At 43.5% G+C, this 24,661-nt stretch overlaps 1 protein-coding gene across 4 annotated transcripts in view; it reads right to left on the minus strand.

The window, feature by feature from the left end:
- Positions 1-6,854: 6,854 nt before the first annotated feature.
- The window catches only part of TLL2 (tolloid like 2), a 90,751-nt gene continuing 72,944 nt past the window's right edge, over positions 6,855-24,661 (minus strand). For 2 of the 4 annotated variants that reach the window (XM_017807204.1, XM_017807201.1), the window contains 10 exons: positions 24,330-24,475; positions 23,195-23,390; positions 19,016-19,141; positions 17,114-17,274; positions 15,596-15,776; positions 14,167-14,292; positions 13,209-13,336; positions 12,205-12,418; positions 10,903-11,153; positions 6,855-9,704 (listed from right to left, as the gene is read on the minus strand). In XM_017807204.1, coding sequence (XP_017662693.1) covers positions 9,570-9,704; positions 10,903-11,153; positions 12,205-12,418; positions 13,209-13,336; positions 14,167-14,292; positions 15,596-15,776; positions 17,114-17,274; positions 19,016-19,141; positions 23,195-23,390; positions 24,330-24,475 — 1,664 coding nt within the window. In that variant the 3' untranslated portion in view covers positions 6,855-9,569. The remainder of the gene's footprint in view (positions 9,705-10,902; positions 11,154-12,204; positions 12,419-13,208; positions 13,337-14,166; positions 14,293-15,595; positions 15,777-17,113; positions 17,275-19,015; positions 19,142-23,194; positions 23,391-24,329; positions 24,476-24,661) is intronic. The other 2 variants (XM_017807202.1, XM_017807203.1) reach the window with 1 other exon arrangement.

Genomic DNA, 24,661 nt, shown 5'->3' on the forward strand with positions numbered 1-24,661 from the left:
GTTTTTGTAACAGTCTGCTCTCTGTCCTTCCCACGGTGCTGGAGGCAACTGCCTGCACGGCCTTGCCTAGATGCATGTGCAGGGCTCTAGCAAACCTCGTGTGCCCTAACACAAAACCCTCAGGCATTTTCTACCCATTGCAAAATGTCACACTCAGCTCCAAATTATGAGGCAGCTCCAGCAAAAAGGAAGTCCACCACACAGGCAGTGATGACAGCAGGTGCCTCTCTTCTCCCCTCTCCCAGACTGACCCACCATCTCAAGCTGACATTGCTGCTGCTGAGAGCTGCAGGACCCAGCATCCACCTCAGACAGCCCTGGGGAGAGGGCTCTGGGAACAGGCCAGAGGTCGAGAGCTGAACACGTTCCCTCAAAGGCCACAGGCCAGATGGGTCTTCTCTGGACCCCGCAGATAACAGATGCTCTGTTTAACAAAGAATAGCCATGATCAATACCCACATCTACAGTCATCTTTCAGCAACTCAGCAGTCAGAAAATTGCCTTTCCCCATTCTGGGGCAGGCTGTGGCTGGACTGATTGTACACAATGACTATGATTCAGCAGAAAAAAGCAACCGACTGATTCCTGGCTGGATAACAAAGCAGTGAAATGCCATTGAACCCTGACTGGGAGGATGCAAAACCAGAAAGGGTCTGTGCATCAGAACAGAGACTACATTTCACAATATAGCAAGCAGGAAGGTAGGATTAGAAATACCAGTTCTTTGCAGGCCCACAACTTCTGGTGGAGAGAGAAGAACCTTGTGTCTTTTACCAAAGAATTGGCTATGACATGTATCTTAAATGAGTGTCAGGACATGTAAAGGACCGTCTGGTAACTGCTGTGATGGCTGGTGCCCTGCTCCCCTCACCATCCCCTCTCCCACTGTGAGAAAACAGAAATGAAATCTGAAACAACACACACATTCCCTTTGGTGAAAGGAGCAGGAAAGAAGTTCTGTTGCATTACAGTAGGCTTAGCAAAATAACTTCTAGCTGGATTTGATAATTTTTAAATAAACAGGAAAACAGGCACAAATGCAGGAATCTGGGTACTTTAAGACTCTCACCTTTCTTTATTGCTACAAAATACCATCAGCATCATTAGGACAGTCTGTCAGAACATCCACATCAACACTCACTCATAAAAGCAGAAATTTCTCTTCCAGAATTCCACCCCCTCCTCCTACAGATAAGGTGATGGTGTGCAGCTAGCTGATCTTCAGCCTAAGCAGTGTATTTACCAAATTTACTGTTGGATTGTAAAACCATGAGAATGACTCTGATGTCTCCTGTAGAGAAATAAAACAAAACCAAACAAAACCCCCAAACAAAACAAACCAAAGCAAACAACAAAAGCAAAACAAAACAAACAAACAAACAAACAAACAAAAGAAAATCAGAACTGAATATTAGCAATTGGGAGATGCTTCTGGCCAGGTATGGAATGGGGAGGGGTGCTTCTGAAGTGACTGGAAATGATAACATGAGAATATAGTAATTTGAGCTGAACAGGGCAGGCATGCTAGTTACTCCAGAGAAAACAAAAACTCTGTCATGCTGTTGAAGATATGAGGAAACATGAACTGGTTTGCCTGAATTGTTTATACCATGTAAGGCCTCTGAGTAGTCAGGGGCCTTGTTGTTTAATTACACTGGCATTTATGCCAACAGCTCCCGAGTAAGAAAGGGTAAGGCTGTGTAACCCCACTGTAGTTTGGGACCCGGAGTACAACAGTAGCTTGTAAACCAGCAAGGACTTGCACCTGCAACCTTTGAGTCGCACACTAATCTCATGTGTCTGCTTCTGTAGATTCAAGGACAGATGAAAATGACAGAAACATATTAACTCCTCGCTGACCAGATTGTTCCCACACATAGAAAGGGAAGTATTCAGAAGAATCTCTGTTAGATGTGCTGTCTGTCAGTTAGATGGGATATAGAGACTCTGCCATCCGAGAGGAATGTAAAAAGACGCTTGGAGACAGTTGAAAGCTGCTCTTAGCTTCTTTTGCTGGTGCAGCATTACTGCTGGAAGCAATACTGGGCACATTATATGGGGAGCTCTATGGGCAGCTGGGGCTGCCTGCAGGGATCAGTGCTAGTGATGGGAGTAGTACTGAGAAGAAGCTTAGCTTCAGACATGGGTTATTGGGACAAGCAGTTGCAGGAGCCTCTCCTATAATCCAGGGGCAATTAATATGCACTTCTGTATGAAACAGCTCCTTTAAGACACTTACGTGAGAACACCAGTCAGTCCTAGAAACGTGTAAGAATTAAATAAACTGAAGAGAAAGAGCAAAGCTGCTGAGGTCTCCCTTGCAGCTGAGATTGGTGCTCTGCAAAGTGTCAGGAAAAGGGCAAAAGAGCTTTGCTTTGCATCCACAAAAAGCCAGCAGAGAGGGAGCTGGCAGAAAGCTGTCCTTTTTCTGCCTGCAGAAGTTCTGTTGCCATGCACTGAGGAAGGGAGAGCCTGGTTCTTCAAAGCAGGAGGTCAGTGCAGTGAAAGCTTGTCAATAGCAGGTTGTGGAGAAGGAAGGCTCAAGATGCGAGTCATGAGAGATTTGGATCAGTCCAAGTCCTGTAGTCTAGGAGCGGGGCACAGCACTATGTGTTGAGGACCATAATCCACAACAAAGTCAAAGAGGGGGTGAGATTACCAAAAGATCCAGAATTTATCCTCCCATTACAGATACCAGCTGGAGGTTTGTTTAGAAATGTGGCCTTTATATGCAAGCAATGAACACTGTACTGGAAGTTTAACCTTTGAACAGCTTAGCTATGGGACCGCAGATGTTGTGAAATGCCTCTTGGCATGCAGACACAGCTAGCAATCGGCCACTGAGTGAAAAGGATCTCTTTCAAACTCTACTTAGAGGTGCAGGTACTGCTGCATCCAGGCTGCCAACTGGGAATGAAATATAGCAGACATTTCTCACCCAGATTTCATACTCTGCCTTCCTTGGACTTACTCACTAAACCACAGCTTTGTGAATAGCTGATTTGTTAATTTGAGCTTGGATTTTCATACCTGCCCCTTCTCTGAAACTGTAAATTTATTTCTTTCTTCTTGGCTAAAGACAGTGCACTTAATGAACTTCATTATTATTTCTAGGGCTGTGCATGCAAGTTAAGTGAAAGTTTGAATAGAAAAAGCCACATCAATAATATATTTACATATGGTCACCTTTCTCAGGTCAAGTTCTTTGTGAAACTACATTTGTGTATGCAATGGAATAGGTCTGTTACTCACAATAACCTGATTGGTAGCCCTTGATTTGAGAAGAAATGTTTTTCCTGGCTTATTCCATCACCAGGGTTAAATACTTAGTTTCTTAAGGTGGGACACAAGAAGATAGACCATATAACTCCTTATTTAAAGGAAAAACCTAGTTCTGCCCTTAAATCTCTAACAGGTGACTTGCAGGGCAGTGGGTATTTGTGCTCTCTTCTGACTTGAATTACAAAATTCAAGATTTGGGATATCCTAAGACTTCATATTTGGAAACTGAAGTGTCTAACCTGCTAGCAAGCAAATATAGAAAGCCATAGCAAGACACTGAAAAATAGGCTGTTTCTTTCAGTTGTCCCATGGTTTAAAGCCAGTGTCTCAAGTTACTTGCAAAAATGGATCAGTATACAAGTTTGTATTTAGCCTCATCAGGAGAGACATGAAGATAACAATTGACCTCCAATTTAGTTACTTAAAAAAAGAAAGCAGAGGATGCTTCTAATCCTCCTGATTAAAACTCCGGACCATTGCTCTGAAATTTCTAAATGTAAAGTGAATGTAACTAAATACTGTGAGATCTTTCTATGCCTGCACTGCTCCTGCTTTTGCTCACAGGTTACCCTGACTACTCCAGAGTAACTTTTAAGGGGCTCTGAGTACCAGTTACTCTGATACGAGTCAGGTAGGTTTCCCAACAGCATCGACTGCCTGCCAAGAGCACATCTTGGGTGAGAGAAAACCTTTTACTGCAGCTGAGGGAAAAACTAAACATTGCAACCCTTCCCTCTCCCTTCTTGCCATTCAGTAACTCATAGCATCCTGCAGACCTGGAAAGAGAAGGAGAGACCACAAGGAGACAGGCCTCTTTCCCAGCCAAGCCCATATCACTGGGACCCTGCATCTCAGTGCAGAGAGCCTCTCATGGAAGGGAGGGGAGTTGGATGAATGCAATTAACACACATCCGATGATCAGGTGCTCTGGATTTACATCTCAGTTTTAACACAGATGCTTCCACCTCTCAGCATCAACTGTCCAGCATACAGATAATACTCCATTTTCCCTAGCTCTTCTTGCACTTGCTCAAACTGTGATTGCTGATGGGCAGGGACCGCTCCCTCTTTGGTGCCTATACAGCTCCATGGGTAACAACTCACCAGTTCTTGGATGGAGCTGGCACAGGCCATTCACTGAGTAAGGCTGAGGAAGAGAGACAAAGGGAGATCCCAAGGGGACCAATAGGGGGAACTGAGAGAAGACCAACAGAGGTTAGAGAGATCAAAGCCATTAATATATTATTTCTGTTTGTATGCCATTAACAAGTAACTTTGTGCTGCACTTCCATAAGTCTTCCGTTGATCAGTGAATGCTCATGGAATTAGTTCATTATTACATTTCAGAGGAGAATGTTGCTTTAGCCCAGAGTCAGCTAGCTGCTGGGAGGAGGGAGGTTTCACTCTCAGCCACTCTCACCTGGCCATTTTTAAACAGATACCAGTGTGTTTCAGCTCCCAGGACAAGAAATCTCCTGAAGGGTCCACTTCATGATTCAGGGCATCAGTGTCCTCTTTGCTCCAACTGCCCTAAGACCAGGCAATACCACCAGGACAGAAAAGCTGGGGCAGATGTTAAAATCCAAGCAGATATCTGAACCTATCTGTTGCACCATAAGGAAATGCACAGCAAACAATCAGCTTGACTGATCTGGTCAGGGCAGAGAATGGGAGGGTTAAACACCCCAGGGAGCTTTTCAACCGATAGATAACCGGTTCAGTGGCCTCACCTCTTCTGCTCTCTGATGTCCTCATCCTCTCACTACTTCCATCCAAACAAAGCCAGCCAACTCCTACTCACCATTTTGCTCTTCTCCCCGAGAAATCCCTGCATGCAGTAACAGCAGACTGCCCAATGCCAGGGTTAGTGCTCGTTTTAAGATGAGTTTCTCTTCCTCCTAATACACAAACTGTGGACCTGTAAAGAGGAAGAGATGATGGCATTTCTCTTGGGCTGACTCAGACAACCTGGCTGGGTCCCAGCACACCTGACAGAGCCAAGTCCCTGCCAGGAGCAGGGTCTGGCATGCACCTGGGAAGCTGGGCTTCAGGGTACTGGAGACTCCACCTCTTCTCTGCCAGATACATGGCAAATAAGAGCTCCTGGCTCCAAGAGTGTGCTTAGGGTGAGCCACAGATCAGCTTGAGGGGAATCCTGCTTTTGGTTTCTAAGGCTAGCACCTTATCTGCCAGAGCACCTGTTAGAAATGTCAGAACAAAGTGAAGGATTTCTGCTGGCTTAATGCTGAGACCAACAAGCCTGTCTGGTCTGAGGCATCATTCTTTATCTGAAGTGAGTTGTGCCACTGGGTACTTGCGTTTTTAAAGGATGCAGAATCTTTATCAACTCACACACAGTGACTGGATGGTCTTCGGGCACTTTCTGGAAAATTAAGTCCTGTTTCTATAAGTAAGTAGAGAAAAAAAGGACCAGCCCTGTCACAGCACTGGTGGCAGACAGTGTGGAAAGAGATATTAAGGGAACATGATAGTTGAACAGTAGAGAAACTACAAACCTGCAAAAGATCTTTACACACGCAATAGGTAGATCATGCACACAGTAAGAATCTATCTTGCTGTAACCGCAAATGTCTGTGTGTTTCTTTAACAGCTATGACTCCAGTTCATATCCCACCTTCTATTTTACCTCCCATTTCCTACCAGCTTCACTTGGGCTGCATCATTTCTAATGTTTCAACATTGCTTTGCTTTGTAACTATCCATATGACTGAAGACTCATGGGTGTCATTTTGGAAATCATGTCTACCTACTGTCTTGACTGTCAGCCTCTAGGTTCATTCCAGGGTCATACTGTGCCATGGTACTCTGATGCAGGAGGCTACATGGGGATGCTTATTCCTTTCTTCATATCCGTTGCTGCTTTGCCTTTGGGAACAGCTGGGAGGAAATTCAGTCACCATGAAGGTTTGGGTAGCTTTGACACACCACAGGAAATGTTCTAGGTGGTAGGTCACAGATGAACTAGGTATGTGTTGGGGAAAGAACACAGACATGGTTCTTAGCAAGCAGGGTAGACATCAAGCACTAGACAGAAAGAGGAAGAAAAGCATTTTAGGTTCTACCTATCGGCATTTGGCTGCCATGGTGCATGGACCACAACTTTGCAATACGGAACATCTGCCTCATGCTCATCCTGCTGTCCTTTGCACAGGAGTTTCATGTCTCTTGTCTTTGGGACCTGCTGATGAAGGCCATAGCCTGTAGTGTAGCAAATGAGCCTCATCCTTTGAGGTATACTTATGGACTAATTACCAGATCTCTAATGTTTATCAGTGCAGATCTGTATCTCAGCCCACTAAAGTGTAAGTGCGCAACACGAAACAACGATGTAGCTCTTTGGCTGAACAACTTGTTTCTCTGCCCCACTTACTAATGCTCTCTTGATTGCAAAAGCGAGAGAAGCCTAAAGGCTCACAGGAAAGCACTTCCTGCAGAGAGTAAATCCCACCTGGTATTAGCAGAAGACACAAACAACAGTTGGCAGAACAAGGAATATAGTAACAAATTTCCTCCCCTTGAAGAAGTGGAAAATGCATGCATACAACAGAATGTGCAACTGAATCCACAGTCTTTAATGAATGAAGAGACTCACTCACTCGTTCTGGGCACAGGTACATTTATGATTGCCCCCATACCCTCCTCTCCTTCCCCTCTAAAAAATTATTTTAGTTAGTGAAATGTAAAAACCACACAAAGACCAGAATACATACTCACACATTAGAGGGTCTGACATTTTTTTTCTTAAGAAAATTTCACACGTTTAGAATTATTGACTGCTAGGTCCAGTCAGTACAGCAGAAATATTCTACATAGATCATTGGTTGAAATGCACAGTACAACAGTTGCGAGCACACTGTCACAAGAGACACCTGGATGAATGCTAATGAGTCTAGTACATCTGTCAAACCACACTGCAAGCATCTGAAACAAACCAGTCTGGGGTAGATGGGAAATTACCAGAACAACGAACAGAGATGTTAAAGTACATGTCTACAGCTGCTACAGTCACTTTTCCCTAGAGCCATTGCTGCCACTACAGGGTCAGGAAACTTGAACTGCTGCTTGCCACCTGAAACTTTGCTTCTGTTTCAGAGGCACTGATGTCACATTTTATTTCCAGACCTGAGTCACTGTAATTTTGCTTGAACTGGAGCAAGGAAAAGAAGGATAAACACACACCTCGTCTATCAGTGCTCACTTCCCCAGACCTGCATGGTCAAACAGCTTGAGATCAGAGGTCTTGCCTGTAAGAAGGCCTCAAAATTTGAAAAAAAGAAACAAAGCAGAGCTAAAAAAAACCCAAAACACAAACAAAAAATCAAAACCAAAACAGAGATAACGTGATTTTATACAGCCTGCAATAAAGCTATAGTCAGTGGTACAGTATTGTTCACTTTACACTTATTAAGGCTTTGACTACTGGTCTTCTACATGCACATTTTATATATACATATAATCTTCCATGTGTGTGTATAAATTACTTTACTTTTCTTGTTCTAAGCAAGAAAATATTTTCATGCATTTGCTTCTCCTAGTATTCACAATACTTGGACCATATCCTGTTCAAGGATTTCTGGAGAGGGCTGAGTCTATTTATTATCCATCTGAAAATGCCCTCATCTCCAGGAATGTCGTTTGTGCCTGACAGTGGCGCTGGCCCCATACTTCTCCACAGTGGTACACCAGAAAGGAGGTGTCATCTCGGAGCCTGACAGCACATTGGTTATGTAAACATAGTAATCCTTGGATTATAAATACTTTATTAAAGCTAACACACCTCAGCTTTTAGCTCATAATTGCCCATGAGTGCCTTAATGAAACATTCAGAATAAAGTCTTTTTTTTAACTCCCATATCAACAGTTCAATTACGGTGGTTCCCCCAAAAGCACAGTTTTCCCTACTTTTTTCCCAAAGAAGTGTCAAGCTACCTTTTAATTCTTCAAGCCTATGGTAGCTTCCATGAGCAAACAAGAGCAGGTCTGAGCCTTATAGCCCAAAGTGCTCTAAGTCACCATCTCACTTGCACCCTTGCCATGAAATTAAGAGACTGGGCCATGCACCAGTGACGAACGAGGAGGAAGCAGAAACCAGAAGAGCTCTTCTGTTCCTAGTCCCGTGCCTGCAGGTTGCATATGTTTGACAGGTTCCCACAGCTCACCAGAGCTGACCCGTAGCATGGCCTGTGACCCTCTGCCTCAGGGACACCCAGGCTCCCTCTGCCCCAGTATTCCCTTCAGTGACATGCTCCAGCTAGCAGATGTTGCAGAGCACTCCTACATTGTGGTGGGCAGCCCTGGGGAGAGCAGCTCAGCTGTGAAAAGGAAGGGCTCACAGGGAAATGGTAGTAAGCAAAGGAAGCAGTGAAAAGAAGGCTGAGAAAGCAGGCGTGGGTAGAGTGAGGAGGAGAGAGATCCCTTATTTAAGATAAGGCCTGGACTGCTGCCACAGCTCTCTGAGCTGCTTTCCCTGGTGGTGTAACTGGAGCATGCTGTCAGTGTTCCTGTTACTAAGCTTTGCCACCATCACAGTCATGCTTTGCATTCCACCACAGCATTTCCATATCAGCCACCACCTTTCCCTTGGGCACTACATCGAAGTACCTCCATTCAATGTACATCACGACAAATTACCACTAATCAGACACTGGGCCTGTCTCATTTACTGGGATCTAAGTAGCTAGCAGCTCTAAAAAAATTGTCCCTGTCCCCTGCCTTGCTCTCCACTCAACAATAAGCAAGACAATAAATAGAAGGGACAGAAGGAGTGATGGATGTCCAGCCATCTCGTTGTTCTCTTATTGCACAGAGTATTTTAGGCTGGTAGGGGAGAGTGGGTGGCTCAAAAAGTCCTTTGAAGAAATCCTACTGGGTATCTGTCCACATCACCTGCATCAGAAAATATGTTCAGACAGCTCATGTGGGTGCTTGGGAATTATCACCTAGAAACAAGATATGCAAGAGACGAAGGCTTTTCTCAATTCAAGTTCAGTCTTACTCAGCCTCATGGCAAGTTGTGCAAAATACAATGTTTATGCCCTGGCAGGTATGATTAGAAGACAATTTTTTGGTCCTGGGTATGTTAACAAGAAAGGGTCATGCTAATAATTGCAGAGGCAAACCTTTGAGACTGGATTTAGTTTTAGTTACAGAAAATACTGTACACTGCTTTTGGCCAGGTGCACAGAAGCTTTAAAAAAAAAAAGGACAAAGATCACAGTTAAATGTCTCAATCTTCATATGGGGAATGTCTGTGAGGAGCAGTCAAACTACTTTCTCATGTGCAATGCATCCTGAAATTTGGTACTTATGTATCGGGCATGAAAGCCTTTCTTGTTGATGGTGTCATCTGTATGGAATCGAATCATGATGGAATCCCCTGCTGAGTAGATTTCTTCCAGAGGCTGCAGAAAAGGAAAGAAGACAGTACATAGTGGTCAAGTCTACAGACTAAATAACTGCCTGCACTATGATAATAGAGTTTAAGCTCACAGTGAAGACGGATTGGCCAGTAAATGTGCAGACTGAGTGCTCAGTACCTCCTGCCCTGATCTGCCTTCCCATGCATATTTTCCTTGCTCTTTATGTTTGAAGACTGATGCCAGTCCAATCTACAATCTCAGTTCTTCCAGTTATTTTTTTCACAGGACTTTCTGGATATTCTTGTTCCAGTTTTCAGGTTTACTCTAATTTGCCATTATCTTTTCAGGAAATGACACAATACAAACTGGACCCTGTTTGGCAGCTGAGGCTCTCCCAGGGTTCATTAGCAGCAAAACGACTTAGGTACTTATATTTCATGACAACTCTGGTTATCTCCCACACTGCTGTGAGCTGCTACAATGTCCCTGTGCTTCTCTGCAGGACCAACACTTTCCCAGCCATTCTTCATTTGTCAGTGTGCAGGTAGGTACATTACTACTCTGCTGCCCTGAACTTTTTCACACTGAGCTGCTATGCCTTTGTTTATATTCCAGACCATTTCCCCAGTTTGTGAGGACTTCTTCCATACCTACTCCCTGATTGTCTCTCTTTAAATTCAATAAGAACCTTCTCCATTTCATTGCTGAAGTCCTAGAGAAATCAAACACAGACCCTCTGATTTTAAAAACCACACACCATCACTCATGCTAGAGTCACTCCTGTTAATGGGGTTGCAGGTAACAGTTTAGGAGACAACAATGCCATTCTAGAGTCAACCAGCAGCTCTGTAAGTCCCTCCACTGTTCGCCCTTGGCATAGCATGGCCACAACATAACCTGGCTTCAGGCAGGAAGTGACTGAAACTGCCCTTTGGAAGCTGTTTCTCACATTTACACATCACTTTTGTGGTAGGGCTAGGGCACAGCAGTGCAGCAGTCTTGTGCTGCTGTACATGGCCCTGGGCTAAAAAGGAACTATCCGTCAGCACCATTTTCCAGCCAACTCTGTGCATCAGATAAAATGGCTGTGATCTCCAGCCAAAGGGGAAGAAACAAAACCCAGTCAAAAAGCATTCTCATTACCAGTTTGTGACAGCTGCCCCTCTCCAGAAATGGTATGACAGTATTCTTCCTTGCCACCCCCAGTGATCCCTAAGAAATCACCACCATCATGGCTTACCCCTGAGCCACAGAAGCGTCCCAGACGGGGTGCAGTGCTGTCGTAACCATCATAAATCTCCATGTAGTCGTACCCACAGTCAGCCTCCTCCTCAATCTCGAATATCTGGAATATTAGCTCCACCCCATAACCATCTTCAGCTACAATCACCCATTCACAGTTGGCTTGACCTGGGTAGTTGTTGTCCCCAAACTGAGCATGGGAATATAGCTCCTTAGTTCGTACTTCAGCCTTTAGGAGCCCACCACACTCTGAAGGAAGAAAAGGGCACAAAACAGTCTCTCAAAGGCCTTACCTCACAAGAAAGACTCATCCCACTTTTGGGCCGGTCATGAGCAGAAAAGACCTCCAGCTTGAAGTACAGTAGGGAAGGTAATTAAACACTGCACCAAACTACCATAAATAGTGGTTGTTCACCACAGTGAATTCTCCAGTCACCCATGAATCCATAGACCCACAGAGCTAAGAGGAACTTGGTTCTTTTGGTACAGAACACGCATGGAAAGAGGTGACCAGTTTAAACTGGCAGGATGGGGTTCTTGACACATTATACTCTGGGAAAACGTATTGTTTTAGAAAGCAACTGCTTTGTTCTTTGCACTTGTCCTGTAGCTGAAATTCTGACCCCAAGTATTTTGTCAGCAGGAAGTTGAAGCACATCAAAAAACTGGGGAGCAAAACAATCCTTTTCTGCCCACACAATACATAAAAGTAGCCCTGTGTTTGTGCAGAAGGGGTATACTTTAACACAGAGTTTTCCTGCAGCCAATGAGGAAGATGCCTCTTCACCAGTCTCTCATGCACTGCCACTCAGAGCACATTTCACCTGTTTACAGTGGCAGGGATTTCAAAGAAGTGAATGTTGGTACAACACGCCCACCTCTGGGCTGCCACAGATAAGAGGATCAAGCTGTGTCTGTCCACAGCACAGCTCTGCTTCTACCATAATCAGTCTAATGTGGGCCTGTTTTGTGTGTGGGCCAGTACGTGGACTAAACTGCACCACCTCCTTTTCCGATGGTTGATGTGGAACAGAAGGGATTGTTGCTCAATCAAACACCTCCAATTTAAACAAAAGAGCATGAGCAGAAATGTCCAATACCAGGAGACCTCTGAGTTGTTATGGAAGCTGGTATTTATGGTATTGTGGCAGCAATGGTCTGAGAACTGAATATAAAACCAGTTAAAGTTTGGGCTAAGCTTATTTGGGAGAAAAGTGTGTTTGGTTTTGCCTAGTAAAAAAATGCAGTGAGACTTGATGATATCTTATGGCACTGGGGTATTGGCAGGCAACTAGCTTACCTGTGCTATGCTTTGCCTGGAAACCTCTCCTTTGCACAGAAGCATCAGAGTAAAACCTGAGGAACATCTTGTTGGTAGAAGCCACTACAGGGTCTGGTTTCTTGCTGCCACAGAAGCGGCCAAGGATAGGTGACTTGCTGTTGGGTCCATCATACATTTCTAAGTGGTCATAGGCACATTCTTGGTGCTGTTCAATCTCAAAATCACTGAAGGTCTACAGCAAGAATATGGAGAATTAAGACAGACATCTGTAAATCTAAGTATGCAATTTAGCAGAGGATGAAATACCAAGTGAGAAACAGATCAAACAGTGCATCTGTCCCACTCCTCCCACAGAACAGTGTGCTTTCAGACAAGAATGATCTCAGGGTAGCAGAGCTCAGAATTCCATATCAATGTGCCATGCTGCCTTAGCTTTGCTGCCTCACACAGGTGCATGACAACAGTTATCAACTGCAAGCCTTATAAGCATTTATTTTTTTCCACTGGTAACCCTGCCCAGCACACCAAATGGGCTGTTCTTCAATATTACTTCCACTGAGCACAGGGATTATTTCCCCCAGTGCCTGGGCTGTCGGCACAGATTTGGGCATGTCCTGTCATTTCCATAAAGCCATGTTGAAAAATGGCCCTAATGCCTGTCCCTCAGAGGGGCTGGGGATCAGCTCAGCCACCACCTTATTTAGATACCACTCCAACAAAGTGGTTCACAAGAAGAGGTAGGGGTGGGAGGGCATGTTATTGCCTGTAAACAGAGGGCAATACTCCGCAGTTGTCATCTGCTGGAGTATCCTCTAAGCTGCCTCTCCCCTCCTGGTGTCTCTCTTGAGACCTTCTGCCCTTTTGCAAGCCAGGGCAGCCTCCCACAACGCTCTCCTCCAAGAGCCCCAAACAGGACATGTAGGCATCAACCTCCTGCTCACACAGTGGTGGTGGGAAGTCACTTGAGCTCCTCACAACCCAGCCTGCTTCTCCCCTCACAGTCCCGCTCTCTGGTTACTCACCACTTTCACTCGGTGGCCAGGTGTTGCAGAGATGTCCCAGGTGCACTCTTTCCGGCTGGGGTACTTGTCAGGCCAGTTGGGACTGCTCATCATTCCCTCTGCACCACTCAGCTTGTGCTCACAACCAGCTTGAGAGAGAGAGAGCACACTGAGGCAAGTCTCACATGGGAACCATCTAGTGTCCTACATGCTCCTCTCTGCCCACTGAGACCCCTCCACAGGGCAAAGATAGGGAAGGCTTCAGTCACCAAACAAGACCTTTTAGTATTACTGCATAGTTCTGGTAGGTTTGTCCTATACTTTTTTGAGCTAACCTGGCAGCTGGTGAAATGGACCATCTCATTCCCCTGGGCCTCACTGACCTCATTTACATCCTCACTCCCTAATTATTCTTCTGCTCCTCCATCTCATCTGCCCTGCTCCCAGGGCGATGATGTTAACCCCTCCACTGTGTTGACTCTGGTGCTATCTCAGCCTCACATTGTTTTGCCAACTTGGAAAGCTGAATCAGCTCATGAAGAGATCAGACAAGGACCGGAGACGATACACAGGAGGGCCATGGCAGCACAGAGCAGGGGTAGTTGTGCAGGAAGAAAGGTAATTTTGGCACCAGCAAATGGTTAGATCAGCCCATCCTTTTTCTTCTGACTCAAACACAATAATTGAATGAAGCAGCAGTGACCGGTCTAATGGTGATGTCCCACAACTGCTCCTTTTGCTAGCCCAACTTCTTATTCCCACCCTGTCTCCCCTATGGTGATATAGAGGTCAAGACTGGGGAATGGGTCAGCCCCCTACCCCTTTTTCTTGGGCAGTTTTTCAGCTAGTTGGGGCTTTTTTGATGCCCCAGCCTAGTACATTGTACAAACTTCCTGCCAACACAGGGCAGAAAGGACCCTGAATCAAGCCATGTTTGAAGTACCTTGGCTTTCCTGAGGGCAGGAAGTGGGGACCTTACCTTCTTTACAATCATGGCCATTTTCATGCAGCATGAAGCCATTTCTGCACTGGCATGTATAACTCCCAAAGGTGTTGATACATTCGTGCTGGCAACCACCATTGTCTTTGGAGCATTCATCCTTGTCTGGGTAGGATCAAAACAACAAACACTGAGTTGACAGTGAGACAGACTACCACAGTCACCAACTGGGAACCCCACACCCAGGCTGGCAGATAGCAGTGCAAACCTTCAACCTCTACTGCTGGATTAGTCCAGTCAGCTTTTTAGCCCAGACACTATTCTCTTCAATTGTCTATAATTTAATAAAATACATCACAAATGTACTTTATTTTATAATGTAAGTTTAATGGTTAAAGACTTCTGTTTAAAAGAAGCATATAGCAGTGTCTCATACTTTTAAAATAGAGTCAAGGAAAAGTATCACATAAATTCACTAGCTTAGGCAAAAATCTACTGGCCAGCCTTTATATTTTCAAGTTCCTTTGTGCTCTGATGAGCCTCAATTTTTAAATAGCTCTGTCTGAAAAGCACAAACAGCCAGATAGGAAGAAGATCTAAGGTATGAGCTGCTCTCTGAAGCTGAAATATGCCCCAGTGGATGTTCAGGACTCCATATTCCTCAATCTCACTGTTCTGAGCATAGGATCTGCTCATAGTTTCCAGTTCAACTTAAATTATGAGCAGTTTATCTCCATTTTTTCTTGGGACAATGCCCTCCCTAGATCTCATTAACCCCATCTGTCTTCTCACTCCCAAACATACTACCAGATGAAACATACCGACCTCATCATTCCTCCTGCTAGATTTAATAAGTCAAACCCCTAGCCCTGATTCTACTCTGCACCTGTCTTAATTCAAGGCTGTTTTGCCTGATCATCCTCTGCAAAAATCATTAATACTCTTTGGTCTCTGCTGAAAAGACAGCATGAAATTGAATTTCTACTTCCAAATGACATACAATTAACCTCCAGAACTGCCTGCCAACAAGGTCTATCACTGACACAAAGTATTCAGAACAGAGGACGAGGAACTTCCACTAGCACACACTGCTTTGATGGCAATAATTGCTGTACAGAACATTACTGGAAATTTTGTAAATCTTCTAGTTTCAGAGGAAAAAGCTTTCCTTTAATGACTCTAGGGACAGAGATAACTTCTAGAATTGGGTTCCCCATTGTTTCCTGCTGTGGAAAGACTGGAGGCATTGATGCAATCCATGCGTCTTGCTGACACCACACTGTGAAACTGGACTATACACTGCACTGAGAAACCAAGATGATGGTGACACAGCACAGAGGAACCATGCTTTTAAATGTAACCATGTCAGGCTCTGCCTGATCTAACAGGGGGTTGAAGAAAATTCATCAAAACCAAGAGGTTTGGTCAGAAGACACAGCTAAGCAAGTGAAAGGATACAGCCACGTACCAGAGAAGTAGTGAACTTTAAAGCCTTTCTTGGAGACCGTGTTGTCTGATTTGAACTCCAGTCTCATGTTGTTGCCATAGGATGTGATTACTTCGGGCTTCTCTGAGCCACAGAATCTGCCATGTAGCTTGGAGTCAGAAGCCAGCTCACTACGAACCTCGACATAGTCATATTTACAGACCTGACAAGAGAGAAGATTTCTCAGCTCTGTGGACTTGGAACAGAGAATTTCAGAGGAAGGGGACAGAGGTTTCACTGAGAAGGAACAGAAACAGAGAAGGAACTCAAACACACTCCTAACTTCCCCAAAATCTCCTTTGTCAGTTTTCTCACCCCTTCCCTTGTTGTCCTGATTTTAAAGCATAGTTGTGTTTATCAAAACAGCAATGGTTCCATTTAATTTAGCTAAAATAATTTAGCTTATCCAAGAGCCTGACAGTGTTGAATGAACTTCAGCAGCCTACTGAATTAAGGAAGTGCCACTGCTCCCATTTACAGTGCAGAAAATGAGACCTGAATGCTTTGTTCAAACTCCACCCTGCCCTTGGCAGGACAGAGAACAGCCTCTTTTACTGGTTATTTCATTTATCCTTGAAGAACTCTACTTTATTGTTCATTTCCAATTACTTTCCTGCAAAGGCAGTACTGGGGAAGTGGGGGATGGTACATTAGGGCTGGAAAATACCTACAATTATGCAAAACTGGTAGAGAAAAGAAGTCCATTGTGCTGGTTTTGGCTGGGGTAGATTTAATTTTCTTCACAATGGCTAGTATGGGGTTGTGTTTTGGATTTGTGCTGAAAACAGGGTTGATAATATAAAGATGTTTTTGTTATTTCTGAGCAGCACTTCCAAGTCAAGGCCTTTTCTGCTTCTCATAGCATTCCACCAGCAAGGAGGCTGGGAGTGTGCAAGGAGTTGGGAAGGGACACAGTCAGGACAGCTGATCCTAACTGACCAAAGGGATATTCCAGACCATATGACATCATGCTCAGTATGTAAAGTGGGGGGAAGAAGGAGGAAGGGGGAACATTCAGAGTGACAGTGTTTGTCTTCCCAAGTAACCATTGTGTGTGATGGAGCCTTGTTTTGCTGGGGATGGCTGAACACCTTCCTGCCCATTGGAAGTAGTGAATTAATTCCTTGTTTTTCTTTGCTTGCTTGTGTGGCTTTTGCTTCATCTATTAAATTGTTTCTCTCAACGCATGAGCTTTTCTCACTTTTACCCTTCCAATTCTTACCCCATTCCACTGGGGGGAAGTGAGCGAGCAGTTGTGTGGTGTTCAGTTGCCAGATGGGGTTAAACCATTACATGTATTTATAATAGAACAGCCTTAATCCTTCCACTCTATAGAGGAAGCTGATTCAGACTTCAAGGAGAACAATCATTGTTATTCGTGTCATTCTGCCTTACTCTACCAGTAAGACAGAGCCTCCTCTCCCTTGTACCCCAAGGATTTATCCAGTTCTGAGTATAGCCAATAGTCCCACCTCTGAGATGCAGGGACTGGTTACGTACATCATTGCCTTCCAGATCAAACACTTCGAACTGCAGAGAGATCCGGTACTGGGCTGGAGCTACCACCTGCCAGACGCAGTTTTTGTTAGTAGGGTATTCCTTGGGCCATCCAGGGCTAGTAATGGTCCCATTGAGCTTGGTGATGAAGCCCCCACAGGCAGCTGGAGAGGCAATAAATGAACACAAGGTTTACTTGGTTCTGTTCAGACACACAGATTGGGCCACAGTGTTAACTAGGAGATGAATCAGATCTGGGTTGGTGGCACATTTCAAATCCCAGCCTCCAGAACAGGTTTAAAATGCTGGCAACTGTGAAGAAGACAGAAACCTCACCTGCCCAGTGAAATACAGAGTTAGGCTATGTCCCTGAGAGCCACCACATAACACTGATCTCTTCTTTAATCTCTCTTCTTGGGCTTACTGTGAATCAGTTGACTTGACATGCACAACACAGTTTTAAAGGACAGCTCAGTAAATTCACCTGCACTCAGTGCTACAAACCTTACTATTTCAAGTTGATCAGTAACAGAACAATTATAAGATAATAGAATCCTAGGGAAGACACTGTCAACTCTTCAGGGGCTTATTATATGTGGACTGCTTCTTCTCTAGGGAAAATAAATGACAAAGTCAAAGACTTAGCTTTATTATCCCATTTCCTTTAAAAATTTAGGACATCTCAGCTTCGTTCTCTTATGGGAGGGCAGGGCTTTTACCTCAAAGGAGTCAAACTCAATTTGCTCTTTTGCTGCAAAATTCTATTTGCAATGAAGCATTTTTTATCCTCTTTTTTCTTGCTGTTTCTTGAGAATAATGAGATATGGCCACATCCTCAAAACCCACAGGGACAAAAGCTTTCTGTGTCTTGTTCCCAGCACCATTTTGCATTAAGAGAACTAACCCAAGGGAGCAGCTTCAATATAAATAGTGTAGCAAGCATATCTGGAGAAACAAAGCAATTTACTCTGTTGTATGTTGCTACATTTTTAAAGACTATCCCACAAATGAAGTTTAAAACAGGAGGTTAAGAGTGAAGTTCAAAAAACGCTTGCTAATTTATAGTGGTTTGCCCTAGTTATAGTGGCTTGACCACATTATACTGGTTTGCTCAAAATTGCAAGGAATTATTAAAAAAAAAAAAAGACAAAAGCCTTTTGCACACACCTAACTCTGCCCTCACCAAGTCAACAGCACTCTTCCCCAGGTAGTTTGACAAAAGGAGAAGTCAGGGCAACCTGGATGACTTTGAGACTCACAGGGTGTGGAGCTCCCTTCATGTCTCAGCTGACAGGCAGAGCTCTGAGGCAAGAACAATGGATGGATTTTCAGCACATCAACAGCTGTATTGTTGGCAGGAGCAAACACTTGTTGCATGAGATTAACAGTATAAATAGAAAGCTGACACAAACAGTTTCTATTGAAGGTGTGGGGCTTTTTCCTCCATAATAGAGCAGGGGAATTTACTCCTCAGTATAGAGAATATCTGTTTTGCATACAGACAAAATATTCATATTTTATTATATGACGCAAATTTTTTTCAGAAAAGAAAAAATCAGCTTTAGATTTATACACTTTTAGGCCACTCAATGGTTAGGTTGTAATGCCTACACTCCTTTGTGCTGTACTGTGGGAGATCTGGTCTGAACAGCAATCTCTGGCCATGAAGGACAACTGGTTTTAGGGATGTTTAGCAGTAGAGAATCAGAGTATTTTCAGGTTTTTAACCAAAACTTGTTTTTCAATGGAAGATGTTGACAAAAAGAAATTTTTCAGGTGGTGGAAAATAAACTGAAACGTAGAGGATTTAGGGGTAAGGAAAATCATCTCCAAAGACTGTTAAATTTCATTATTAGCCATAGTACCCATCCTATAGAGAGATGCCTCAATCTGTAAGTTACTTACCTTCACAGCTCTTTTTATCAGCTGTCAACTCATAGCCAGGCTCACAGGTACATTTGTAACTGCCCAGTGTGTTCTCACAGTGCTGCTCACAACCACCATTGTCTGGCAGAGAACATTCATCCATCTCTGTCAGGAGAAAACCAGAAAGAGTCACACTTTCTTGACCACCCAAACTTCATATTCCTCATAGAACCCTTCTGTACAGAAGGAACAGAGCAATAGCTGCTCATCTGAGCCCATGGAGTGGGCACTGCAGCAAACCTCACGAATGCTAAAGCACTCCTAAACATGAAACCATAAAGGACTACAATTACTGTTGGTACCCACTAGTGCTTTTTCTAGACAGGAGCAGGGAAACAGAGGTTCCTGTAAAGACTTTACTGCCTTTTGTTCTCATTTGCCTATTTTTTTGTTCTGTTTAACTTCCTTATGTTCTTGAGTGACAGAAACCAGCCCATTGTGGTGCCCACAGTAATGGAGCTGAGGGAGGTCATACCCCACGGAACAGGGTGCAGCAGAGGAGCTGGGAGGACATGCAAGTAGTTCTGCCTTTTCATAGACACATGAAGTCCTGCTACACTGGGCTTTGAAGTCAGGCTCTTCAATCACATCTCAACAACCTGAACTGACATTTTAATATACAGATAGCCAGATGTACTGGCTTTTCATCCTGACCTCTGATTCCACATGCATCCCTTAATAGATGATTTTATTAACATGGGGTAGCTAGCAGCCCAACTCCCACCAAGCTGCTGGTTCATTCCCCACCCCCTCCCAGTGGAACAAGGGAGAAAACAAGAAGAATAGGAGCAAGAAAGCTCCTGGGTTGAGACAGGCAAATTACCCACCAATTACTGTTGTGGGCCAAACAGACTCAACTTTGGGGAATGTAATTTCATTTAATGACAATTAATATAAATATCTGAGTACTGGTTTTGGTATTGGGATACAGAAGCTGAAAACAAATATGTTAAAATACTCATGGAAAACAGCTTTCTGCTCCCCTTTTCTGGCTCAACTTCACTCCAGGCTCCTCTCCTCCTGTTTTGTATCACCACAACTTACACTCAGTCCCTTCAGAAAAGCCATGAGCATGCAAAGGCAGGAGGAGATGGGAGGCCACAGTCCATACACGACTCTGCTGCTTCTTCCTTCTCATACTTCCCTCCTGCTCCAGCATGGGTTCTCCATGAGCAAGGAACATTTGCTCTGCCATGAAGCACCCCCACCTTCTCTTCCTGTGACCTTGGACTTACTGCTATTTTACATTTTTTGTTCCCTCCTCCTCTCTCTCTGTCATTTTTAACCTATCTTAAACATGTTTTCACAGAGGTGCCACCAGGCCAGCTGATGGGCTCAGACTTGTCCTGCACTGGGTCCACTACAGAGGCAGCTGAACCACCTGTCTGGCACGGAGCAGCCCCTGCAGACTCCACTGTCAACACCTTGACACTTAACACCCTATATAATGTTCCCATAACAGTTACTGCTGTGTACATGAAACAGAAACAGTCTTGACTAGATTATCACTGTAGGTCCCTTGCAGCTGAAATATTCTGTTTTCTTCTATTGATAACACTGTCTTTGTGCAAAGCCCTCCTGAAGTCGGGAGCCCCCACGGCAACAGTTCCAGTGCAAACAGATTTTATTTTCTGGTTTTTGTTTGTGGATTCACTATAAAGAAAGTAGAGTATTTCTTCGCTGCTCTTTTCTTAGGTATAGGTTCAATAGTTCTAATCTGGCTGTTAAATCACCTGGTTGAGAAAAAAGAGTGGCTGAAATTCCTATGATCATCAAAAACCCCTGTGATCAGTTTTTACCCTGGGAAGGACGTGTCCTGGATATGGGCAGGTATATTTTACGGAGTGTTGTTTTTCCTCTGATATTTGCCATGAAGAAGAAAGGCACAACAATGTGCGTGTCAGATAACCACATCACTACTAATACTTCAGCCATATACAAAACAGCCTTCAGTGACACAAACAATTTGTTACAGAAATGAAGATAACTAATAAAGAATAATCCTGGATATGAGGTAGCTGCTCTTCATATCTTCCCGACATTGCCTCTTGGATGTGACAAAGGCTTACTTCGTCTGAGCTGTTTGTAGATTCATTTTCTCTGAAAAGTTAGAAGTTACCACTGCATGTTCTCATGAAGCACAGCATTCAATTCCATCCTTAACTCTGTTTTTTTTTAGCTATTTTCTTTCATTGTTGTAATACATGTAATTGAACCTCTATTAATTTCCTAATTCATTAAGGCAAAACTGACCTATTGCTTGGTCAGATATGGGTGGCAGTCTGAAGAGTGCCTGCAGAGCCATCTAATTTGTTTCTTTACTTTGTTCATGAAATGTCTGATAGTCACAGTCCTTCTTGATATGGAGGTACAGTTTGCAAATTTTAGATCCCACCTTGAAACTCCACACGTAGCCTGCAGGTGTGTCTACCCAGCTTTTGCACACTGACATCAACTCTGCCCACAATGCTAGCTGGCTAGAAGTTGTGTAGCTATGTCTACTGTGATGCTTGGTCCAAGCAAATACACTCTGCTCCTCAGCTGAAGTTCCTGGCATGGACTTAGAAACAACCTACCCATCCAACAGCTACACGGTTTCTGGTTCAAATATGTGACATCTGAGCAGACATTGGAAGATCTAGTCTGCCAGCAAAACCTACACAGAAAATACCTGTGTCTGCAATTGTACTACTGTGCATGTTTACACATTTTTACATAAAAAAGGAATAAATTTATTTCTCACTATCTGTATCACAAAGAAAGCACCCCAGGTTCAAGTGTATAACTTTCTTCCCCTACAAACTTGCAGGAGAACGTCAGATTCTAGAGAATAACTTGCTGTGTCTCCATGTAGTGCTAATCCCTGAAAGACATTCTGCCACATTCAGCCTTCACTGTTCACTCCTGAAAGAAGCCAAAATGTCTTTAGGAAGAGGTACTCCCTGTGTCTTTATAGAAACTGAAAAATTTAAACAAGGAAGTCTAGACACTGTGAGAGTTGTTCAGGGACTGGAATTAAACATCACAGTATTTGCAATCACCCTTTGTCACAGATCTCTCAAATGTACAGGACAATGTACTCTGTAAATTAAACTTTATTTAACTAATTTTTTTTTCTGCACCTAAGTGCATGGCTTAAGAATTACAGGTTATAGATTATGAAAACTTATTACTTGAATGGTGAAGAAGTGAATTCATGCGATAGACTAATCTCAGCAAAGGGGATTGAGCCCTGACAGGTTTGTTTGCTGTATTTCTTAATGAGCTCATGAACTAAACTTTAATTCACACAGTACATTCTCCTGCAAATTTGAGAAATCTAAATGGACCATGACACCTTTAAACAAGACAAAAGTTAAAGTAGAAATAAATAAAGGACTTTTGAAATCCAAATATTGGCATTGCAGCTATTATTTCTGTACAATTGTCACTGAACCTAAGAGAAACATGACTGTCTACCTTGCAGCAGTTCTGCATGTATTTTTCCCAAGCAGTTAGATATTCCATTCTTGCCTCTATCAAGTCACCAGGATGCTGGTAAAGGACCAGCTCTTAAAAAAAAGAAAAAAAAAGTAAAAAAAAAAATCTTAGTCCCGCCAGTCAAGGGGGAGAAAAAAGACAAACTGTCTCTTACTCCTTCAAGTTCAAAAGTAGTAGAATTACTGGATTNCTCACATCTTCCTGAAGAGGATCTCAGTTTAGGAACACATTTGTCTCTTAAAGCACTCAGATTTTTTTTCTGGGATTCCACTTGCATTCAGATTTATCATCTCTCCAGAGGCTTCTTTTGGAATAGAACTTAAGCATGCAGTTGTTTTTAATACCCTTTGTGCAATATTAGTACCTTATTTGAAAATGTAAGTGTCCCCTGGCATGGCTAAATGGAGGTGACATTCTGTCCAGCTGTGCTACACCAGGTGTTAGTGCCTGTGCTGATACTGGCCCAGCAGGCTTTCTTTCTGTCCTAATCAGGGAGGTGGTGTTCATGCCTCGGTATCAAGCAATTTGTATATAAGTTCGATATTGGCAGTTGCACAGAAAAATCTAACAGCTCTTAACTACAAGTAGATACAATGATAATTGGTCGTTTGGGGATGGCAGTAGTTTAAGGGATGAATCATGCCCAGCTTTGACTGTGAGAGGTACTAGATCACATACCTTTAAAGAAATTTGCTGCAAAGCCTGCTTTATTGATGGTTGCATCAGATGCAAACTTCATCCACACTTTGTTTGAACTGGATTTGATGTCTTCTGGCTTCTCGTAGCCACAGAAGTGGCCGATCAGTGGGCTGTGCTCAGTGAGGCCATCCCGGATCTCCAGGTAGTCATAAGAGCATGCATCGTGCCATTCAATCTGCAACAGGAAAAGTGTGTGCCTGTACCTCACTATTATGGGTTCTTTAAGCCAGGCTAGCTCCCCAGATAGACTTTGGCCAGAGATCAGCTCCCCAGACAACTGGCTACAAGGTACTTGCCTCATGGCTGCCACTGAGCTTTCCTGCAGTTGGAATTGCATTCAAGCCTAGGCACATCTCAGTTCTACCACTATTTTCTGGCTATCCTCTAGTGAAACCCAGGCCCTAACTCTCTAAAAACTGCTTTTTCATTAGAAGATGTAAGAAACAGAGCTGAACAACTGCAAACAAAAAGGTTTAGGAAACCGCTGCAGGGTCACAGCTAGGAGCTAGTGGTATCAGCCCTTTACAGGACAAACATGGTAAGTGTACCCAGGCTACAACAGCCTATGGGATAGATGGGATTTATGCACCAGCTAAGGTCCTATCCACTCCTGTCTGTGATATATACATCAGTTGTCAAAGACAAACCATTGGGAACCTAAGAGTGTAAGACATCCTATAACCGGTAGGAGAAAACCTTTTGTGAGCTCTTCAAAGCCTGTTTGCCATCTGGGAACATGATGTTTCTTTGGGGAGTCACATCCTTCAATCTGCCAAGTCCCAGTGACATGAAAAAGAGATTTTTGCCTGGATTGGGACCATTTACTTTCATTTGACTGGATGAAAATTTAAGGATTCATGAGTCCTTATTTAATGTCATCAACACTTTTGAGTCCCTTCTAATTATATTTGTCTAAAGCAACAGTTTTTGAAAACTCATCATAAAAACCTGGCTTCAAAATCTCTGGGCAAACTTCTGGTGCGAATAAATGATATTCTGAAGTAGTCAAAAGATTTAAAAAAAAATTATTATTTACACCACTTTCTTCTTAATTTTAAAGGACCTAAAGAGGCAAAATAGTATATGTAATATAATACACAATGATATTTCTCACCTCAAAGGCTTGGAATGTAATTCCTATGTGAAAACCCTCAGAAACTGTGATCTTCCAGATGCACTCTTTGGAAGGTCTGTAGTCATCTGGGTAATTGGGAGATTGGATCTGTCCAGCATCTTTGTGAATTTCTCCACCACAAATAGCTTCATAAAAAAGAAACAGCAAAACCCTGAGATTGCAGGTTTTTCCATAGGTAAAGCCTGCTCCTAATTCAAATCTGTATCAATATCACCTGTTATACAAAGGCAACCTACAAGTCATGGAGGTTTTTACAAATCTAACATCTTGCCTTAGTGACAGTGTCTCCTGTCTTGCTGTGCCAACATCCT

The sequence above is a fragment of the Lepidothrix coronata genome, unplaced genomic scaffold (genome assembly GCF_001604755.1).
Source record: "Lepidothrix coronata isolate B3197 unplaced genomic scaffold, Lepidothrix_coronata-1.0 Scaffold17, whole genome shotgun sequence".
In the NCBI taxonomy this organism is placed as follows: domain Eukaryota; kingdom Metazoa; phylum Chordata; class Aves; order Passeriformes; family Pipridae; genus Lepidothrix; species Lepidothrix coronata.